General features: G+C 42.8%; 1 protein-coding gene across 2 annotated transcripts in view; it reads right to left on the bottom strand.

Annotated features, from left to right (window-relative positions):
• Positions 1-539: 539 nt before the first annotated feature.
• Positions 540-19,911, bottom strand: part of fam120c (family with sequence similarity 120 member C) — a 39,665-nt gene continuing 20,293 nt past the window's right edge. For both annotated transcript variants that reach the window (XM_087834435.1, XM_087834436.1), the window contains exons 8-17: positions 19,439-19,601; positions 19,269-19,352; positions 17,364-17,535; positions 15,385-15,634; positions 11,916-12,030; positions 9,351-9,560; positions 7,171-7,408; positions 6,204-6,339; positions 4,785-4,848; positions 540-4,683 (exon numbers count right to left, since the gene is read on the bottom strand). In XM_087834435.1, coding sequence (XP_087690561.1) covers positions 4,429-4,683; positions 4,785-4,848; positions 6,204-6,339; positions 7,171-7,408; positions 9,351-9,560; positions 11,916-12,030; positions 15,385-15,634; positions 17,364-17,535; positions 19,269-19,352; positions 19,439-19,601 — 1,687 coding nt within the window. In that variant the 3' untranslated portion in view covers positions 540-4,428. The remainder of the gene's footprint in view (positions 4,684-4,784; positions 4,849-6,203; positions 6,340-7,170; positions 7,409-9,350; positions 9,561-11,915; positions 12,031-15,384; positions 15,635-17,363; positions 17,536-19,268; positions 19,353-19,438; positions 19,602-19,911) is intronic.

Below are 19,911 nucleotides of genomic sequence, written 5' to 3'. Positions count from 1 at the left end.
AGATTCGCACTGTGAGGAAAACAGTCTCTCCTTCCTCCGCCTCAGTGCCCACGTACAGCATGAAAAGACCCGTTCAGCTCAAGTCCTGGGAGCTAAAAGACAAAGTTTTGAAGAAGAAGAAGAAAAAAAAAAGCAAAAGAGGGCGCCAAGAAGCTCGGCGTGACAGAGAACATATTTGTCAGGTGTCGTTCCTTCTTCCCGTGTGTGTGGTTACTTGTAATAATTTGATGTGATGGGAGCAAGTGGAGCGGTTCACACCGCCTAAAACTTCACCGTGAGGAGCGAGCGGGAGATTTTGATGAGACGCTCACTCGCCGCCCGGTCCGTCTGCATCTCCACGAAAACCACAGTATGAAAAACAACAAAAATAAAAATGAAACACCACACCGTTACCTCACAGATCTGTCGGATAAATCACACGTGCTGTAATGTCATTATACATATAATCATCAGAAACTTATTACTCAGGGTGGAGGGGGCGGGGAGCTGTCAATGTTGGGCAGGGGGAGGGGCTATAGAGGAGCTTGTTTTTGGGGGGCGGAGGGATAGACGGGGATACTAGGTGTACTTTGGTTCTCAGGTGTTCACAAGAGATATTTCGCTGCTTTGTGCAAGGGCGCAGAGTTGAGCTTTGATTAACGACGAAGAGCGAAAACTCGTTATCGGGGAGAATATGAGAATCGAACATAGTGCAGACGACGATTTTCAATCCGAAAAAACGGGCAATATTTACTTACGTACAATAATAAAACGGTGAAGTGGTCTACAGATGCCATATAAAATACAGGTAAGGAAAATGGCGATCGTTACAGTTCAAATCTCTAGGTTGGCTAAGCGTATTTCAGTACTAACTGAAGCGATGGTAGAAGGATTAGATTAGAAGATGTAATAACATTAAAAATAGTAAGAAAAAACACATTTTGCACAATTGAATAAAACAGTTTTGATTTTTTTTTCTGATTTTTTTTAAATCCACTCTGGCTAGATACATACAGAAACTGATTATCAACGTTAATATAACCTTTACTGTTAGTTGGGTTGATTAAGGGGGCGGGGCAGCCCGAAGAGAAAAAGAGAAAAAATAAAAACGGCCAATAGAAACGGTCCTAAAGGGGCTAACGGAGCGGCAGAGAAGGAGGTGAAAGGAAACTGAGATACAGTGGGAGGAGCACAGGGGTGGGGTTAACCTGTGTGGAGGATATCTGTGTGCGTGTCTGCAGTGGGCTTGATTTATGTGTGTGTGTCTGTGTGTGTTTTCGTGGATGTAAGTACTCTACAAGGAGGCTGAGGAAAAATTTGAGGGCGGGAGAAAAGAATAAATGGATGAACAGCGAGAAGAAGTGTCATAGCGGGGGCGGGTTAGAGGATAACAAGCATAAAAATCACTGATCAAATACCTATCGAACTAAAACAGACGAGGACAAAAGAGGGACACTACATCATGTGTTGTGTTGACTTTTTTTTCTCTTTTCTTTTTTCCAAACTACCTACTGTGTAACTCAGGATTTAACATCTATATATCCGCGTGTTTATTATGTGCGTGTATTCTAAAAACGTGTCAGTGTGCGCGCGTGTTTCTCCAATCTGTGTCCATGCAGCAAAAACTTGAACGTGAAGGTGGGATTTATTATTTTTTCTTCCTCCTCGCGGTCAGCAGAAAGTGTTACCAAAAAAGATCTCCGATGAACTGACGACCACTCCACTGGGAACTGAAACTGCACGAAAAGAAATCACTTCAGCACGAAAGCAGAGAGAATGCCGCTGGTAACAAATGCAACTGATTCCTCTGTGTGTGTGTGTTTATGTATTGTGAGTGTGTGTGTGTGTGTGTGTAACTGTTATCTGGCGAGCGAATCGAGAGAGGGCATCAAATACCAGGTCACGCTCTGGATCGCCGCAGAAAAGCCATCTTCTAACAATGTACTGCTGCAATACACGTATTTGTAGTAATGTCAAAAGTTGAAAGCAGTTAAGTATATGACTCCTAGTAATTCTAGACTTAGTATTTCGGCCAGTGGAGCTATATTCTCTAGCCTAGTCTTGGTGTCTGTTTTACAGTCCTGTGTTAAGCCCCGACACTGTTTACCTACTCTCAACCTAAGAACACCTAAAGTGCTCGTAGATCCCTACCCATTAACGGCTAACTAGTCCGAACCTTTTTTAGATTTCATTTGGTGTTGGTGTAAGAGGCGGCGGCGTGGCCTCGGCGGGCCTACGCTCACGGCTGGGTCGACTGTCAGCGTGTCACTGTAAATGGCTGAGTTCATAACAGAGGGGATGTCTGACGCGACTACATTAACACTTACTTATATATATTTATATATATATATAGTCAGGGTCTTCTGTTTCCTTCAAAAAACAAAAAACAAACGAAAAAAGAAAAAAAAAAGCATTTCATAGGAGCTTTTTTCTTCCGTGTCTAATTTTGTGGCACACGATGAAGCGCAAGTCATCAATGTAGTAAGAAAATAAGGTGCTTCTTTGCTGACTTGCCCTTTTTTCCATGTGACGAGTTTATTTCAGCCTCTCTACGTACGTTTTAGAGAGATCACGACGACCGTGGCCGCCATCTCTCAGGCAGTATCTGTCGCTCTACTGCTTTGACGTTTGCAGTTGTGCTACAGCTAATCGTTAAGAAGGTACATGCTTGTATTTCCTTTGTCAGATGAGACGTTACTGTGTGTGTGTGGAGGTGGGGGACACATTTCATTCTCTACAAACATAAATGCTCTAATAAAACATTTCCTAGAAGTCTCCGATTGTGAGCGGCACGCTCGGGGGTCCGCCGCGAGGCCTCCCTCTCCCCTGTCAAGTGACGATGCGGTCCAGCCCGTGAAGGCTCGCGCCACGCTCGGCTGAGGCGCTTCAGGGGCAGGGAAGTGCTTCCTGCTGGTCTAAAGTGACACACCGGAGCTTCGCCGAGCAGCGGCTCTCGGTGTCGGGCATTCGTAACGACAACAGCTGCTCAATCTTTTGAGGCTTTGCTGCCACGCCCCTTTTATATCACATATGTCTTATGAAAATACACTTTGGAAATAGTTTTTTAAGAAATCTGAAATGATTCCCAGGATCTCCTCGACGTGGACGATCAAGACTCCTTTTAGCTTCATAGCAAAGTGAATGTATGAGGGCAGTCTGAGGGGAACTCTGCCTGGCAGCAGTCGCCCAAAAACCTCACCGCTCATTTCCATCTTTTACTGGACAGTTTCCATTTCTACGTTTTTGGCCTTTAACTGAAGAAGGTGCCTCAGAGAGGTTGTCATTTCTATATCAACTGTTAGAGGACTGTCCAGTGTGGTTTAACATTTTTTAAAACAAAGTGCTTCTTTGTCTGAAACCACTCTGTTCACATTCTGACGTCTCTCAAATAGATCTCTACCTTTAAATGTAGATCTATGTGTCATAATGATTTACTCGGGCGCGGGGAACGCCCCTCACCGACTGTCAATTCAACTGTCTAGGGGCTTGTTGAAATCCATTATATTTAAATAGAACATTAAGTGCTTCTGCTGGGGTAGTACAATCAAAGCTTTGGGAGGAGGGGAAGGGGGCGGGGTGAGGGGTGGGACAATAACAATGCACTTTTTTTTTTTCTTTTTTGGAGGGTCGGGGGAAAATCTTGCATACTGTAGGGCTTAAGGTGCATAAATTCATGGGATCTCTTAGCACAGCTAAGTACTAGGCTATGCTACACTGGGCAAAGTAAGATATCACACTAATGCCGTGGTGGTGCAGAAGTGCTTCAGTGACTGATTAACCAATCAAATCAATCAATCAAAGAAAAAAAATAAACAAAAAATAACGGGGTTCGATGCGAGTGCTACCGCTGCGTGTTTAGCAGCGCTGCCCGCCGACCTGGTTGCAGAATGGAGTTTGGCGAAGGTCGCTGCACAGAAGTCAGACTCTGAACATCTGACCTCTTGTGAGGTGGCTATGGCAACAAACCACATCAACATACAACGACTGCCTGTCACCGTTGCTGCATGCTCAACGTTTGTGTGCAGAGAGTCGAACAACGGGACGACTGAAAAAACAAAATAATCAAACTGTACAGACAGCCCTAATAAACGGGGGCGGGATTGATTAAAGATGTGGCGGCGATGGGGCGGGGTTTTAAGCTTATTTCACTCTGAGTGCGGATAGGGGAGGATTTTTTCTTTTGACAGGTGGGGCGCTTACGGACTCATGGAAAAACGTCTCTTTAGAAACAATGTAAAACCATATGAGAAAACTTATAGGGGGGGAGGGGGGAACGGCTAACTGGTTTAGCTAATCACACGTCGCAGCAGAGGAGGCGAGGACGGGCCTCCCGTCGCCTCCTGCGCCGTGTGATGATGTGCACAGCTAGCAGACAGGGCTACAAAAACAGGGAAAGGCAGTCGAACACAGATAACTCTCTTAGAGCAGCACATCCTGATAAGGATGCCATCACTCCTCCTTCTGTAGTGCTCCGTCTGACGGGCAGTCGTCAAGGCAACAGGGGGCCTCCACTTCCACCCCCTCTGATTGGTTGTCTCTGCTGGCTAAGGCACACGGGGTTGGCTGGGCCAGGGGAGTCAGCTCCAAGGGCTGGCCGATGGCGGAGGCTGCTGAGCTGCCATTCAGCTGCTGAGAGGCAACCTCTGGCGTGGAGCCCACCTCCTCGGAGGGCTTTGGGGGACTGCTGGATGGGGGGGACGACGTCTGGGGAAGGAGAGACAGAAATGTTGGAGTGCAACAAAGTTGACGTCCACGCCTGATTTCAGTGTTCACCTGAGAGTACAGAGGCTTGTCTGCTGTCACACCTGTGTTCTGTTGGCAGTTGTCTTCTTCCCTCCCCTTAGTTTTGCTGGAGTCTCTTTACCCCTCCTGTGGTGCACAAAGAGAAAGGCTTTTTAGAAAGGTCACAACTGGGTTAACATTACAGTACTTTTAGGTCGGCTCCAGTGCATGTGGTGGCTAGTATAACCCCTAGGGGCCTTTGACTAGAGATGAACTAACTGGCTGGTGACCAGAGCCAGCTGATCAGCCTCAAATATCCAGTTCTGTAGCTTTACATTCAGTCTTTATAGAATGATTTTACATAATGTAAACAGGAGGGAGGGAAAAAAATACTACACGCTAGTCTAAAAGCAGGAAAACACAGGAAACGGTCAAAACACAACTCAATATTCAGGATGAAACTAAGGCTATGTCCACACGTACACGGGTATTTTTGAAAACGGAGATTTTCCGTTTTCGTTTTAAAAAAATAATCCCGTCCACACGTAAAGGCAGAAATGAAGGAAAACGCTGCTAGGAACAGGCCAAAGCAGCAGGTGGCGCTATATTCCTAACCGTGTAGAAATGTTGGCCAATCATAAGTCTAGAAGCCTCGGTGGGAAATAGTAAACAAAGCTGGGGCATAGAAGCAGAACCGAGTCATATATGTGGAGGGACAGTAACTGTGTGTGTATATGTAAGCATTTAAACACTGCAGAGACAATTAACAGTAACAGTATTGTAGAAATTCATTTCACCGAAACAATAACGTGGCGCACAGTGTGACGTCAAAAAAGGCGCACACCTTTGACGCTGCGTTTTCTGCGTTTTTCTCGTCTACACGTAAATGCAAAAACGGAGTTTTCAAAAATATCCACCTTGGCCGGAGTTTTTAAAAATCTCCGTTTTCAGTGACCGAAAACGCCGTTTACGTGTGGACGAAAGGTGCAAACGGAAATCTGCGTTCTCAAAAATACCCGGGTACGTGTGGACATAGCCCAGATGCTGTTCTACTTATCATGTAGTTGAAACCTTTATTTAGATTCTTCAATAAATAGCCAACTCATATTGCACATTTGGGATGGTGACTTCACGGCGGTCATCTTTTGTACAGGCTATGATTGACACAGGATTTGTTTCATTAAGTAGTGATCTCTTTTTTACAACTGTCTGTCCGAACAGTAAGAACTGACTTTACAAACTTGATCCAAGAAAGAGGAGATCGATGGTTTTCAGAGGCTGAAGAAGACTCGTCACTATGAGAAAGATGAATTTTGAGAAGAATTTGTTTCCTTGTCAATGTAGATTTTTACTACTTTGATATATTAATTATATACCAGAGCTGTTAATAAATGGAAAGAAGCCCAGAGACTATGGCTCAAACGACGTCATGACTTTTTAAACTCAAGCCGCTTATTCAAACCCTGCAATGTGTTTATTTTAAAAATTATAGCAGTACTCACCCTTTCCCGGCTCCCACTGACACCACCTGCATGTTCAAGCCCCCTCTCCCACGGACCGGTTTGTTGCCAGCCCACTGACCAACCACCATGCCAGCGATCTCCAGTTTCCCTCCCTGAGGAGGGATGGACTGAATGCCTGATAGAAAAGGTTGCAAAGTCACTACACACTAACTCCCTGTGTTCCTGTTTTATATTCCATATTATCTTAATAGAACATAAACTGCGTATTTATCTATATTCTACCATGTTTTATCACCTAGTACAGCGGTCCCCAACCTTTTTGCGCCACGGACCGGTTTATGCCCGACAATATTTTCACGGACCGGCCTTTAAGGTGTCGCGGATAAATACAACAAAATAAAACTAGTACCAGTACCGAAAAAAAGAAGATTTATTCATAACACACGTGAAAAGACCCAGGAAAACAGAGTTAACGATAAAAACGATAACAAAATAACGCTGAAAACCGATAAAAACCCTGAAAACTATACATTTCACACCTGAGCCTCAACTTTCGCGGCCCGGTACCAAACAACTCACGGACCGGTACCGGTCCGAGGCCCGGGGGTTGGGGACTGCTGTACTAGTAGATAAGCACACAGTTTTATACCAACAAGAAACTGTACAACATTAGTCTGGAGTCAGAAACATTTTCTTGTATCAATTAAATGTAACTGCATTACATACAAGACAACTTTCTGTTCAATCTGTAAAAGAAAATCTATCCTGCTTTATACTGAGGTCAGTGTATATTCAACAATTACTTGAGTCATCCAAATCTCAGTTTTCCGACGGCTCCAAATGCTCAAAAAGTATTTTCCTGCTTTGTAACTCACAGAGTGGATATTTATAATATGGTCATCTCAGAGCTCAAGTGTTTTGTTTGCAACAAACAATCAGAAACAAGCTTGAAGTGGGAAAAGAGCTAAAACTACTTGTTTCACACAGTGGATGAACTGTGGCATACCTGGGAAGCCCCGGGGTCTGTGCTGGGCTGGGTGGTGTGGATGATGTGGGTGATGCGGGGGCATGCCGCCCATGGGACGGGGTGGGTAGAGAGGAGGCATGGGGTAGAAAGGGGGCATCATGGCAGGGGGAAGGAAGGCAGGAGGTGGAAGAGGTGGTGGTGGAGGAGGAGGGCGAGACAGGTTAATGCCCTCGAGGATCGCCTGGCGCATCTTCTCGACCTTGGACACCAGCTCTTCCTGCAGAGAAGAAAGTTTAGGGCTGTTAATACGCGACAGATACAGAGTAGATCCCACTTTCTCTTTAACTGTCACTTTTATTATCAATAACACTGGAGTGGGCATATTGATGTATGGAAAAATAATAATAAAAATAAGTGTTTCTCTCTGATGGCGACTCAGTGCTACGTTTTCCCTCCCACGCCAATAATGTAACTCCATACATATAGATATCTATTAACTTATCTTCCTCCAATTTCTTATGTATGCATCTATGTGGGTCAGGACGTAGTTAGTTGCACTCTCAGTTCTGGATGTAGCATGCACCACACTCATTAACCCCCCCCCCCCCCCCCCCACCAAATCTATCCTGCTTATTTTAACTTGTCCTGTTTCCGAGGCTGCATGTCTGCATTCTGTCTTATTGAAGTTCTATTTTTGCAAAAAGTTAAATATAAATATATTCTTCCCATACGGTAACTCACTTTATTAAAAAGGTTTAATAACATATGAAACACAGCACAAGCCCATTTTAGCCCATGTGATACCGTCACAATGATTTCAAACACAATTTTTATTCATTTTCAATCTGCTGTCATTTCAGCTGTGAGGATGAACAAAGCTTTTTCCTGAAGCTCTTCATCACAGGTCTGTGTGCTTCCTCCTGTACTCATTTTTCATTCTGTTCTTTTAATGTCTACTTTAAAATTTGGCCGTGGGATAACAGCTGGAAACTTTGTTAACACACATTCAGAGAGATGGTGACTCATTTGCACTTCTCCTGATAAAGTGAACTGAGCAGCCAGCCTCCACCACGGTCACTGATTAGGGCTTCAACAAAAAAAGCAAAACAAGTCTTTAATTCCTTCAATAATTCAGTTTTGTATTTGTATTCGTGTTAATTCTTATAGTACTTTCTATTTTATTTTTTATTTAGCTGTTTAGCATGCTGAAACATCGCTGCCCTAGCAAGCCAGCAACAGAAATATAAAGTTAAACCGATCAGTGATATTCTATTAATGTAAATTTACAGTACCCTACAGGAACTAATGCGTTAATAAGGCACGTTTTGTATCACGGCTGGGTAAGCTGATACTGTGTGTTTATTTTGGAGGTTTTAAAGGCTTCGTTTGACTGGAACAGCACAGGAACACTGGAATGGACCTGAGCTCAGAGCGCTGCGGTGAGCGAGCCAATGGGCTGCCAGATGAGCTACGTGTCCTATATGAAGTGTTACACCAAGGCTCTTAAATAAAGCTAATATTTGCACGACCACAGTCATTAAAATGGTCTCAATGTCTTATTTGTTTCTATCCCAATGAAAGTCGCCAAGAAAATTTGTGATTTATAATTTTTGAATGTTTTTTTGGTGCTTTTAGGTCAAAGGCAGTGTAGAGCAGATGGACTGAGGGTGGAGTTGATCGACCATCCCAGTACATGCAGCGTGCTCCAATCATTTACAATTGTTACGTTTTTGTGTTATTGTTTGGGGGGGGGAATAGGACAATTACAATATGTAACAAATTTAAAAAAATATATTTTGAAGGCGGCTGACTTAATCTTTTTTTGTCCAACATCCCATTTTATTCACCTCTGTGCACTCCCATTTTCTATAGTTATTGGCTTGTGCCGTGTATTTATTTCAAACAGCTGTTAGCTTGTGTTTTTATAAGCTGTATTGGTGTGTCCAACTTAAATGGGCAGAGTAACCGTAAATCATTTTGGATCAATATTACACTTCAAGTCTTAAAACAAAAGAAAATTTGAACTTCCCCATCCTGCTCTTTAAAATAACCTTTACAAATTTCTGAAATTGTGGGGGAAGGTGGAAAAGTACATTTTAAAAGCCATTTACACACAGAGCTGTATGATGACTGGACCATAATTCACCCTCCAACAGGGATTTTTGGACATGAAAGACAAACGATGGTCACACTCAGCCCTGCGGTGCTCTGCTTCGTACCTGCCCCTCACACATGTCCAGCAGGGCGGCTCGGTCGCGGGCGGCTCGGGCCAGTTTGCTCTGGAACAGTTTGCCGTCGAAGAAGCCCCAGGGGCAGCAGTGTTCCCACGGCAACGGCTGACCGCAGACATCGTTGATAAACAGCGCCGTATCGACGCCGGCCATAAAGAGAGCAGCCAGCTGCACGCCGCGAGCGTCCACCTTCTCCACCTGACAGCCAACACACAAATGAAAAATGACAGCTTTTAAGAGGCGGGAACAGAAACGAGAGCAGAGAGGTGACGGCGCCGAAGAGCTGCGAGGTCTCTGCGACACGCGAGCGCGCACGGAGGAGACTCTTCTCAGAGACTTTAGCTTATCTGGGATTTTACTGACTCTACAGAGCTTCATAAAGGCGCCTACACACTGCGCTCTCCGGAGGTTCACTGCCACCCACATCACAGCTGATGCATGTATGATGAAAGTCAATACCTACTCAGGGCCAAGAAGCACATCGCTACTATTCATTTTCACGCTACTTCCTCCTTGGCTCGGTCGATGATACATCATTCAAACAAAGCTTCTGTTCAAACTGAACTACATTTTCCTTCCACAGTTGAATCTTAACTTTTTTCGAGGTTTTTTACCGCCACCTTTTCTGTTTGGGTTTATTTTGTTGTTTTCACATTTAATGGTGCATGATTGTGCATTCTGGCTTCTTGTGGATCTCCTGTTTTTTTATAACCTGCTTCACATAGTACAACCAGGATTTCAAAAGAAAACTTGAAAAACGTGGCAATGACTTCACTGAGCGAGTTCTGATTTTTTTGTAGTTTTCTGGAATTAACTTCTGGAGTTGTGACACATATCCTTAAGGAGAAACACGGAGCATGTCGAGGATGCATCAACCATGACCACGGCATGAAAACCTACGCAAAAGCGGGAGTGTTTGCAGTCAGCTGGCAGTTTGGGTATGTCGCGTCTACCTGCGGTGAGCTCCTTCGCCGATGGAAGCGGAGTATAAAGTATGTGATACAACCAGTCTGTGGGATACTCTTGATTCGTTGATCTGAACCAGCCGTGGAGAAGGGCGAAGTTATAACAAATATCCATTAGAGCCACAGCCTGTTCTTTTCATGCTGTATTTTCATATTTGGTGGGGTTTTTTTTGTTTTTTTTTGCAGTTCTCCTATTTCTAGTGAACTCTGCCGTCACTCCCTCCTAGAGCTGGGCGATATCAGATTTTTTCATATCACGATATGTTTTTTTCATTTCAGGCGATAACGATATATATCACGATATAAGCCAAATAACTATATTTGTAAGATTTAAATGTGCCGTTGCTCACAAGTAAAATGTGAAATAATCAGCAGCTTCTTTTGATTTAAATATTTATTTCCCATAATAAGTTCAACAGGATAGATGTACTTAACATGAGACTTTTTCAGATAAATAAAGGAAAATATTGAAAACTACACAAAAGGCAGCCGCTAAAGCGTTTAAGTTTCAAAATAGAACAAACAAAACAGACTAAATTGTCAATTCCACTTAGAAACAAAATATTAATTCTAAAAATATATCTTAGTTTGTTTTACAGAAGAACAGACAAAATTGACTAACTTTTGTCAATATCAAATAAACCGAGAACTAAAAGGAAATTCTCAATCTCTCCTTGTTGTATAGCTGAGCTTTTCAAACAGTTTTAACAGTTACTTTAGTCTGACAAAAGCCGGATGACGAATTAGCGCTTCCAGTCAGAGATTGAGCATGCACCGCTTTATTGTATTTCCAGACTTGCTTTGGGCACAATTTACACTGCGCGCTACTCTGTTTGGCTTGAAATAGCCGAAATACCTTCACACTACGGAACTTCTATGGCTCTTCCGTTCGACAATCTCTCCGGTATTGGAACCATCATCTGTTTTCTCTTCGGTAATCTTCGCTCACGCTCTCGGTTGATTTTTCTCTCGTCGGCACACTCATTTCCTCCGTTACACGGGCGGCACGGCGGCTGGCTGCTTCCAAAAACAAATGTGCGGCTTGGCACTTGTGCTGTACGTAACAAGTCACGTGACGTGACGCTGCGGCTGTGATTGGTTCGGCTCTGCACTACTTAATTTGGATTGGCTGTTCTTTTTTTTTTTTCTCTCAAGAGGACAAGAGCGGTGAGGTCTATCGCAATAGTTTAATTTTTCTATCGAGAAAAAGTTATTTCGCAATACATATCGTTATCGTTCCATCGCCCAGCTCTACTCCCTCCCTTATTTCAGTCCACTTGTCAACCGGTAAGCATTCAGCAAACGCATTCCCCGTCCAATTCCAGCGACATGGAGTTGGCATCTGAGGTGTGTGAAAATCTCCACTCACCATTCAAATGGAAACATATACGAAGACAATAAATTACACTTTAATGCCATTACATTCTTCCCTTATTAACCAAACTGCCTCCGAGGGAAAGGATGTTTTATTTTTCACCACTTCAGTTTTCTCAAACAGCACCAAGACATAATTTACACCACAAAGCAAGAAAAATAAGTGCAGGAACAACACTTATTAATGATTATTCCCTGAAAGGAGCGGACTCACCTTCAGCTCCTGTAGCTGGTCAGGCTCATAGAGCTGGCTGGAAACAGCTTGGGCCAGGAAGGCATCGAGCTCATGTCTCTGGAGGATCCTTCCTCCAGGCCACTGCATCATATACCTGAAAGAACAATAATTAATTCAAACAGTGCCCTGGAATTTTTCAGTTTTAATAAGCAACAACAGAAGCAAAAACTGTAGTTTTCTTTCATTCTTCAGGGAATATGACATAACAGTTCTCAGAGACACACACTTATATTTAAATCAAAAATGACTAGAGTGCAGATTTAGATGAAAAAAAGAACAATAAAAAAGATTAACTTTAGCATCACTCTTACACTCTCCTTACATGACTGGAGTGGAAAATCTTTAAATCAGTTTTTATTACTTATTGTATGAACGAAAATGATTTCTTGCAACACAAATTGTGAAAAAACAAAAGCAATTATATTTATTTTAGGAGACATCGAACAGTCGAACGCTGATGTGTTTTTTCAACATGTATGCAATGAGGAAGTGAAAGTGGGAGTCTTGGGCTAACACAGGCAGCATTAAGCTGCATGTTTCTGAGAAACCGGAGCTCCCAGGCAAAAGCCAGAACAAGCCCAGAGACATCCTGCACCATTACATAAATCAATCCTAGGCAAGGCATACATTCTGTGCCAGTAAGCTGTTCCAGTTCATGTCTGAAATGCAAAAGTGAATTTTCATCTCGCTATTTGTTAATTTCTCAAGTGTGCCTGTTGTAAATGTTCCTTCCTGCTGTCACTTTGTCTGCATCAACAAGGCTGAAGCTTCCCTTCACGTTTCACTCGTGAAAAACAAAGCAGCAACTATTACCTCTCTGATGAATTAAAACGTAGTTACATTTAACTGTGAAACATATAAATACCCACATAAATCAAAAATAATCAGCACATTATTTAGTTTGTCTCCAGAAAAAGAAAGCAGGGCAACCTTGTGTAGGATTTATGCTGCAAAGGCTCCATTGTATGAACAGACATGTCATTTTCTGTCAACCTACTGATGAGCCTTTTTCACAGAAGACATCCTGACATGTCACAGTAAGAAAAGCACTGCTATAAATAATAACGCGACTGTTCAACTGCAATTAGAGTCCTGGTGTTGGGAGTGCTGGCTCACCACAGCGCTGATGGGGTTTAATGGGAGAGCAGACAAAGTTTTTGTTAATGTTATTACACGTGTCTTTCCTGCTGTAGTGGAAATGTCGGTCTTTTTAATTTTTAACTATTTGTTATAATCTACTTTAATAACAAGCAGACAGGAGGCTGTAATCCGCGTCTCCAGCTGGTTTATCAACAAGTGAAACCAGATTCAAGCAGTGTGTATTTATTTTATTCTTGTAACGCGTGACCCTGAGCAAAGGTTGCTCTGACCTGAGTTTTTGGGCAGAATTGCTCTGTAAATACAGCCACGAATCAGGACTGAGAGGAGACAGGAGATCGGCAATAAGAGAACATGACAAGAACAAGACACGTGCTGGAGCGCCACAGTTCACGGCCTTGTTTGCAGAAGACATTCTGGCTTTAACAGGTATAATTATGACATCCAACTGAGTGACATTTATCTTTGTGAGCTTCCTGTTCTGTGGTAGCCTGTATGCTGACTCACTGTTTGACAGGAGCAGAGCCATCGTTATCATCACGGACATCACGTGTGACAAAACTACTACAAACAGTAAGGTGACGAGGGCTCATTTGTCAGTTTAAACTGAGTAAATTTAGCATTTGATGAACTGGATAAACATAAATACTACAAACATATATAAATGGCATATAGCTGCTCCTGCTCAAGTCTAGGATATTACTGTTATTACTGAACAATGGCCAAAAAGAGTAAATCTTAAGGAAACTAGCAGGGGTTTTAAAGCTTGAAGAGAAAGGTTTTCTTAAGGCAGGGCTCCAGACTAACTTTTTGCCATGGGCGCACCGGTGAGAATAAAACAGAAAAACATGAAGGAGATTTTTCTGGCCTGGCTTTTTATAGCAGATAACCTTAAAAATATTCTGAAATATTCTGCAATTTTGCATAATTTTAAAAAGTTTAAATTTCTTCAGTATTGAACAGCAGAAATTAGGCTTTCTTGTCCGAGGTCATTTAAGTGGAAAAAGAAAAAGACAGCGCTGTCAACAACAGTAGACTGGTGTGTAATAAGCGAATGAATAATACAGAAAACAGATTTGAGACGGGAAACTGTTCTTGAAGTACGGAGAGAGAGAGAGCTGTGCATGAAGTGTGATTTTTATCGTGGTGGAAGCAAAACAGCAAAAGTCATGACGACATTGATCAAATGTGAAGCGTAGTTTGCTGCTAGCTCGGTGAATTTTGGTTGGAGAGAGACAAAACCTGCAGCTCAGAATCAGCGCAAAAAGACGTAAACACAGAGCGGACCCGACGCATCAGATTCGCTGAGCTCCGACAGCGTGTCCGTGTTCGGGCCGTCGGGTGAGAAAGCCGAGAAAGACAAAGCTGATTCTGATGCGTCAGGTCCGCTCTGTGTTTACGTCTTCGTGTGGAATCCGTGTACCTGTTCTCATTTGCTGTTTGGTGATTGTTGAAATAGTTTTGTGAGCTTTAATCTGAGAATCTGGCGTTTCTGGCAAAACACAGTTATATTTAAAAGTCAATTCAGGATTTAATGAATCTATATCTCTTTATTCAAGCTACTCACCTCCCTCTTCCACCTGCACTTTCAACTGGACCACAGCCAATCAGAGAGGTCCCGCCCCTGACTATCTCTGATTGGTTTAGTCCACAATAGGGGCATAATGTGTGTCTGCTGTTGACCACACGGAGAGTTGAAGAGATTTTTTTTTTTTTTTTTTTGTTACCCGAACAGTTGGTCGCACCGGTGCGACCAAATTTTTTTTTTTTTTTAGTCACACCACTGAAAAATTTGGTCGCACTCTAGAGCCCTGTAAGGTATAATTATCTTTTGAGTTTACTGACCATTTCGCAAGAGTTAAGTCTTGCGAAATCTGTTTTATGTATCACCATTATCACTGAACAATAGTGCCTCTGGGAAAATTCAGGAGAAAAATGTAAATACTTTGGCCGTCTATGAAGTCAGCTTAAAAAAAACTGTTTCATTGTAACAAAAGCAGAAGTAACATTGGATCAATTCTCAAGCAGGGAAAGGAAAAAATAAAAAATAAAGACACAAGGTCTGTTTTTATTTTCTTTTTTTAACTATTTGACCAGATTCCTTGACATGTTTTAAAGTAACTACCTACAGGAATTGTCAAGATGCCTGCTGAGTGCCAAAACGTGCTTCTGAAAGGACTGGCTGTTTGGTTATACCTAATAATGCACATATTTTGATCTGTCACCTTTATACACGGCAGTATTTGCAACAGAAAAGATATTTGGATATTCCACCCTCCAAAAAACCCAATTCGTCAAATTTAGATTTGCACCCAGCAAAGTGTTTTAAAATCCCTATAACTGATGATACCTGAGCACGCAGCACATGAGCAGCAGATGCTGTGGGACCTGTGCTGGGTTGAGGAGGGCTGGGCAGTCTGAGCGTAGGCAGGCCAGGAAGGCCCTGGTTCTCCTGGAGCGGTCCTCGCTGGCACGACCTAACCAGAGCCGCCGGAGGTTGGGGCAGGTCCACTCACGGAAACACAAGGCGGGAACCAGCTCTGGTGTTAGGGCCGACTTGGCCTTACCGCTGCTCCACTCTTTGATAATCACTGGAGGAACTGCAACACAGAAACAAGTGTTGGAATAATAAGATGCATATGGTGGCATTGCTTATGATGCAGATGCTTCAGTTTTGGAGATTTCCGAAGCTGCTAAAGATGAGAGCATGTAGAGGTTTGAGCTGTTTCACACATATAGATTCTGACAGTGTTGTGAAATTTGAATATTTAGTGAAGAAACCTTGAGCTGTAGCGACCAGCTGGGTACATAACTTCTGACTTTGTTTGCCACACATGACAGTCAAGTGAATCTTTTGTAAAACAAATATTCGAGGATGTCCAACATGTCGCTGCGGTCATCATTATTTAATGTTTACAAGCCTGAAGGCTCGTCTGACCTATAATGACAATAAACTACAACTTTAAGTTAGTTAATGTATCTCGAACATCTACCGCTGCCTGAGCCATACTGACTCAAATCAGGTAATGGCAGCATGCATACAAGCCTGATGGGCATACTGAGCCAGGTAACAGCGATGTATGAGGAACAGGACGTTTTAAGCCTGTATATTCCTTGACTTTAATGGTACATCTCCCTACGACACAAGTGTCGAACTCCAGGCCTCGAGGGCCGGTGTTCTGCAGTTTTTAGATGTGTCCTTGATCCAACACAGCTGATTTAAATGGCTAAATGACCTCCTCAACATGTTTTGAAGTTATCCAGAAGCCTGGTAATGAACTAATCATTTCATTCAGGTGTGTTGACCCACGGTGATATCTAAAACCTGCAGGACACCGGCCCTCGAGGGCTGGATTTCGACACTCCTGCCCTACAATGTAAGATTAAGTAGTTTCTCAATATGAAATCAAAATGACTTCTGGATGAAAAAGCCCAGGAGCAGATGAAAAACTGCAAATAAGCATCTAGCCAGCTTTCTGACAAGTCAGCAAATATACAGCAAATATACCTTTTAGTCAAGAGAACAGAGAAAGGAGAGAAAGGGAAACAAGCACAAATATAGCTAGCAAACTTTTAAATGACAGGTGGCCTAGTAAGAGGCCAACATGAAAAATGTACCAAGTAAGAGTAGTTTGGGAGGCTACATGATACTGACTGAAGGTGTAATAAAAATTGAGTATCTGTAGTCTGTAAAGTCTGTAATCTGTCACAGCTGATGCAAGCTTTAGATGAGAGGCCTATTTAAAGTGAACCAATGTGGCTTCATCACACTGTTTATTCTTGAACTCTAGTAGAGCAGCATGACTTTGTTCTAGCAGTATCCAGTTCACAGCATGCTTGAGCCTCGGTGGTTCATGGGTTCTTCCTGAGCATCCTAACCAACTTCCTGTCATCTGAGGGTGACTGTTCGAGACTTCCTCCAAACATTAGAAAAGTGGAAATACATTCAAGTAACTTCTACTTGCATAGAATTGTTTGAACTAATGATCTTGGAATCTGAAGTTATTTAGAAATGGCTCCAAGAGGCCGTCCCAGCTTGTATAAATCCATATTCTCCTCCTTAGACCTGCTTTTTAAAGTCATTAAAGATCCATGCCGTACAATCGTTCCAGCTTTGATAAAGAACAGTTTGAAGAAATCATTAAAAGGCCCAACTATGATGACATCCATGCCATCATTCATTCATTCAACTGTAGTACACTGAGGTTAACTGGTCTCTCAAATGAAAATATTTCAAAGAAAATTGCAGTGTAAAGTGTTTATCCAATCACAATGCCTGTTATTCCATATTGCACTCAGGTATCTAGTCCATCCCAGACCAAGACCTACCTTCCAGGGGAGCCCTCTTGCGGAGAGCGAGCCTCTCCAGGCGGCGGTGTGTTTCAGCCAGGCTGAAGAGGACGCCGTAGGCATACTGTCTGGCAGCACGGAACAGCAGAGAGGCAGGAGGCAGCTCAGAGTTACACTCATCCTCTATACACACTGGCATCTTCATCTCTCCCTGAGGGATGCAGGGGCATAAGGAATAGTTGAGGACAAAATGAATAAGAGAGCAGGATCGAGAGCTCTAAAGAGTCTCATACATGGACAAATGCATAGATACTGCTTTTGAATGAAAACAATAACTATTTAACGGTCTTCTGTGGAGTGGTGCCAGCTTAAGAAGGTGTTTTCAAATTTGTTTATGTCAGTTTCAGTCAGCCTTGAATGTATTTCGTTAGTCCAGTTTAACCTTCAGGAGTATCTGAACACTTACGTAATGCATTTTTCTACTGCGCATAAGTCATGACTAAAGGAATCTCACTGCCAGAAATTACACACACACACACACACACACACACACACTAAAAGTCAAAAGGTTGAAAACGATCAGCAACAGTTTAATAACCTGAAAAAAACATGTATGATAGATTAAAACTACACGCTTAGGTTTCATTGTTGCGGTACACCACATTTTACTACAAAACATTTAAAACTTCAGAAAACGCTTCTTGCTTTTTGGGGGTTTTTTTTAAGGAAAATGACATGGGATCGTAGAATATAAATGGCTGGGATGAGGATTAGCACCTACAACATCGAGGCCATACTTCTCAGCCACAAAAGTGTAGCATGCCAGCTGGAAGTTGGAAGTTGTGGCATTGCAGTAACACGGGGATACCGCGGATCGGGGGATAGACAGACGGATTGGTGCAGCATCTGCAGTGTTGCGGATGTTGCACCGGACTGTTGTGGTAAAAAGACAGCAGAGTATAAAGCCAAGGCTGTCGTTTCACTGCTGAACATGCGTTGCTGCCCTCACCTGTGGACACAAAGTTTAGGTACTAACTGAAAGAATGAGTTCATGGATACAAGGGGCATAAATGAGGCTCCTCCAAAGGGTTTTCTGTGCTGTCTGTGGGCTGAAGCTCCTTTTATCTGACGGGAATGCCTCCTGGCCACCCTCTTGGTGAGGTGACCCTGGAGCAGACCTAAGACTTGGTGGAGAGATAACGTCTCTTGGCTGGCTTGGGAACAACGCAGTGTTTTCTCAGAGAAGCTGATGGAGCACTTTTTGACAACCCGCAGAGACTTTTTTAAAGAATTGTAATAAAGTGCCAGAAATATAATGTTTATATAGATTTCTGCAACATAACACAGCAAAGGTATGCTGTTGTCTTTACTGTACATGGCTTCTTCATGTTTATGGTAAATGGCCTGTATTTATATAGCGCTTTACTAGTCCCTAAGGACCTCAAAGCGCTTTACACATCCAGTCATCCACCCATTCACACTCACATTCACACACTGGTGATGGCAAGCTACATTGTAGCCACAGCCACCCTGAGGCGCACTGACATATGCATAATCAACCAACTAAGGCTCACTGTAAGCCATGAAAAACCTTAAGAAACAGGTGCCCTCACAGGTCCATTAATGGTAGTTTGTGTCAGGTTGTGAAGGGAGTAGTTCACACAGCTGTAAAGATTTTGGGCATTTGAAGACTAAAATTAAAACTACAAAGGAGTTGTAGTCCTTCAGAAATTTGACCAACCCAATGCTCTTCTTCAATGAGCAGATTTTCTGCTTTCTAGTTGTGCTACTCAACTGTTAACATTAAAACTCGTATTACATAACACAATGTCTGTGCTGGAGCGAAGGATTGATGGTCTCAGGTTCAAGTTTCCTCTCAAAAACAGATTTCGAAAAGGAAATTAAAACCTTAACGAACGGTTAAGTAACTAAGAACTGTTTCACCTTGGTCAATATGTGGTAAATCTGGGGGTACATCAGCCCTCTTCTGTGTCTGTGTTCGGCTACACGAAGAACCTCAGCGCTGACCTAAAATTAAAAACAGAAACACGGTGACAGACTTTCCCCAGAAACACCCCGCAACTGTGCTGTGAACTCTGGAGTTTGTGTCTGACCTGAGGCAGAGGAGGTGTGGTTATGTCCATGTGACTCCGCGTCGCCATAGATAACAGTGACGGAATGTTTGACCCGCTCCCGTTGCCTTGGGAACCGTCTCCAGAGCCGGAGCCCCCTCTTCCAGTGGGATCCTCCCATCGAGAGGACTTGTCTGTCAAATGGCTGAGGAGAGAGGGATTATGAGAAATTGTTTAGGTGTAACAATTAGATTGACAAAAACAAACCAATAGTAAAGTTTAAAATAATGTTTAGAGTAATTTGACTAATAGGCACTTCTGACTATTGTCTCTGCATTTATCAGCACTGGCTGTTACACCTGTCATCATTATGACATAGATGTTAAAATACAGAACAAACGGATGCTGTCTGTGACTTTTCAGTAGGTTTGCATGAACATTATTGGCCACCAAGAAAGCAGTGGAGGGTGAACCTGTATTAACAAGGTGTTAATAAGGTTTAAAAATATAACAGC

The sequence above is a fragment of the Neolamprologus brichardi genome, chromosome 20 (assembly GCF_056152115.1).
Source record: "Neolamprologus brichardi isolate AB-2024 chromosome 20, ASM5615211v1, whole genome shotgun sequence".
NCBI lineage: Eukaryota > Metazoa > Chordata > Actinopteri > Cichliformes > Cichlidae > Neolamprologus > Neolamprologus brichardi.
The sequence above is the reverse complement of the archived record's forward strand: the minus strand, read 5'-3'. Positions and strand labels throughout refer to the sequence as shown.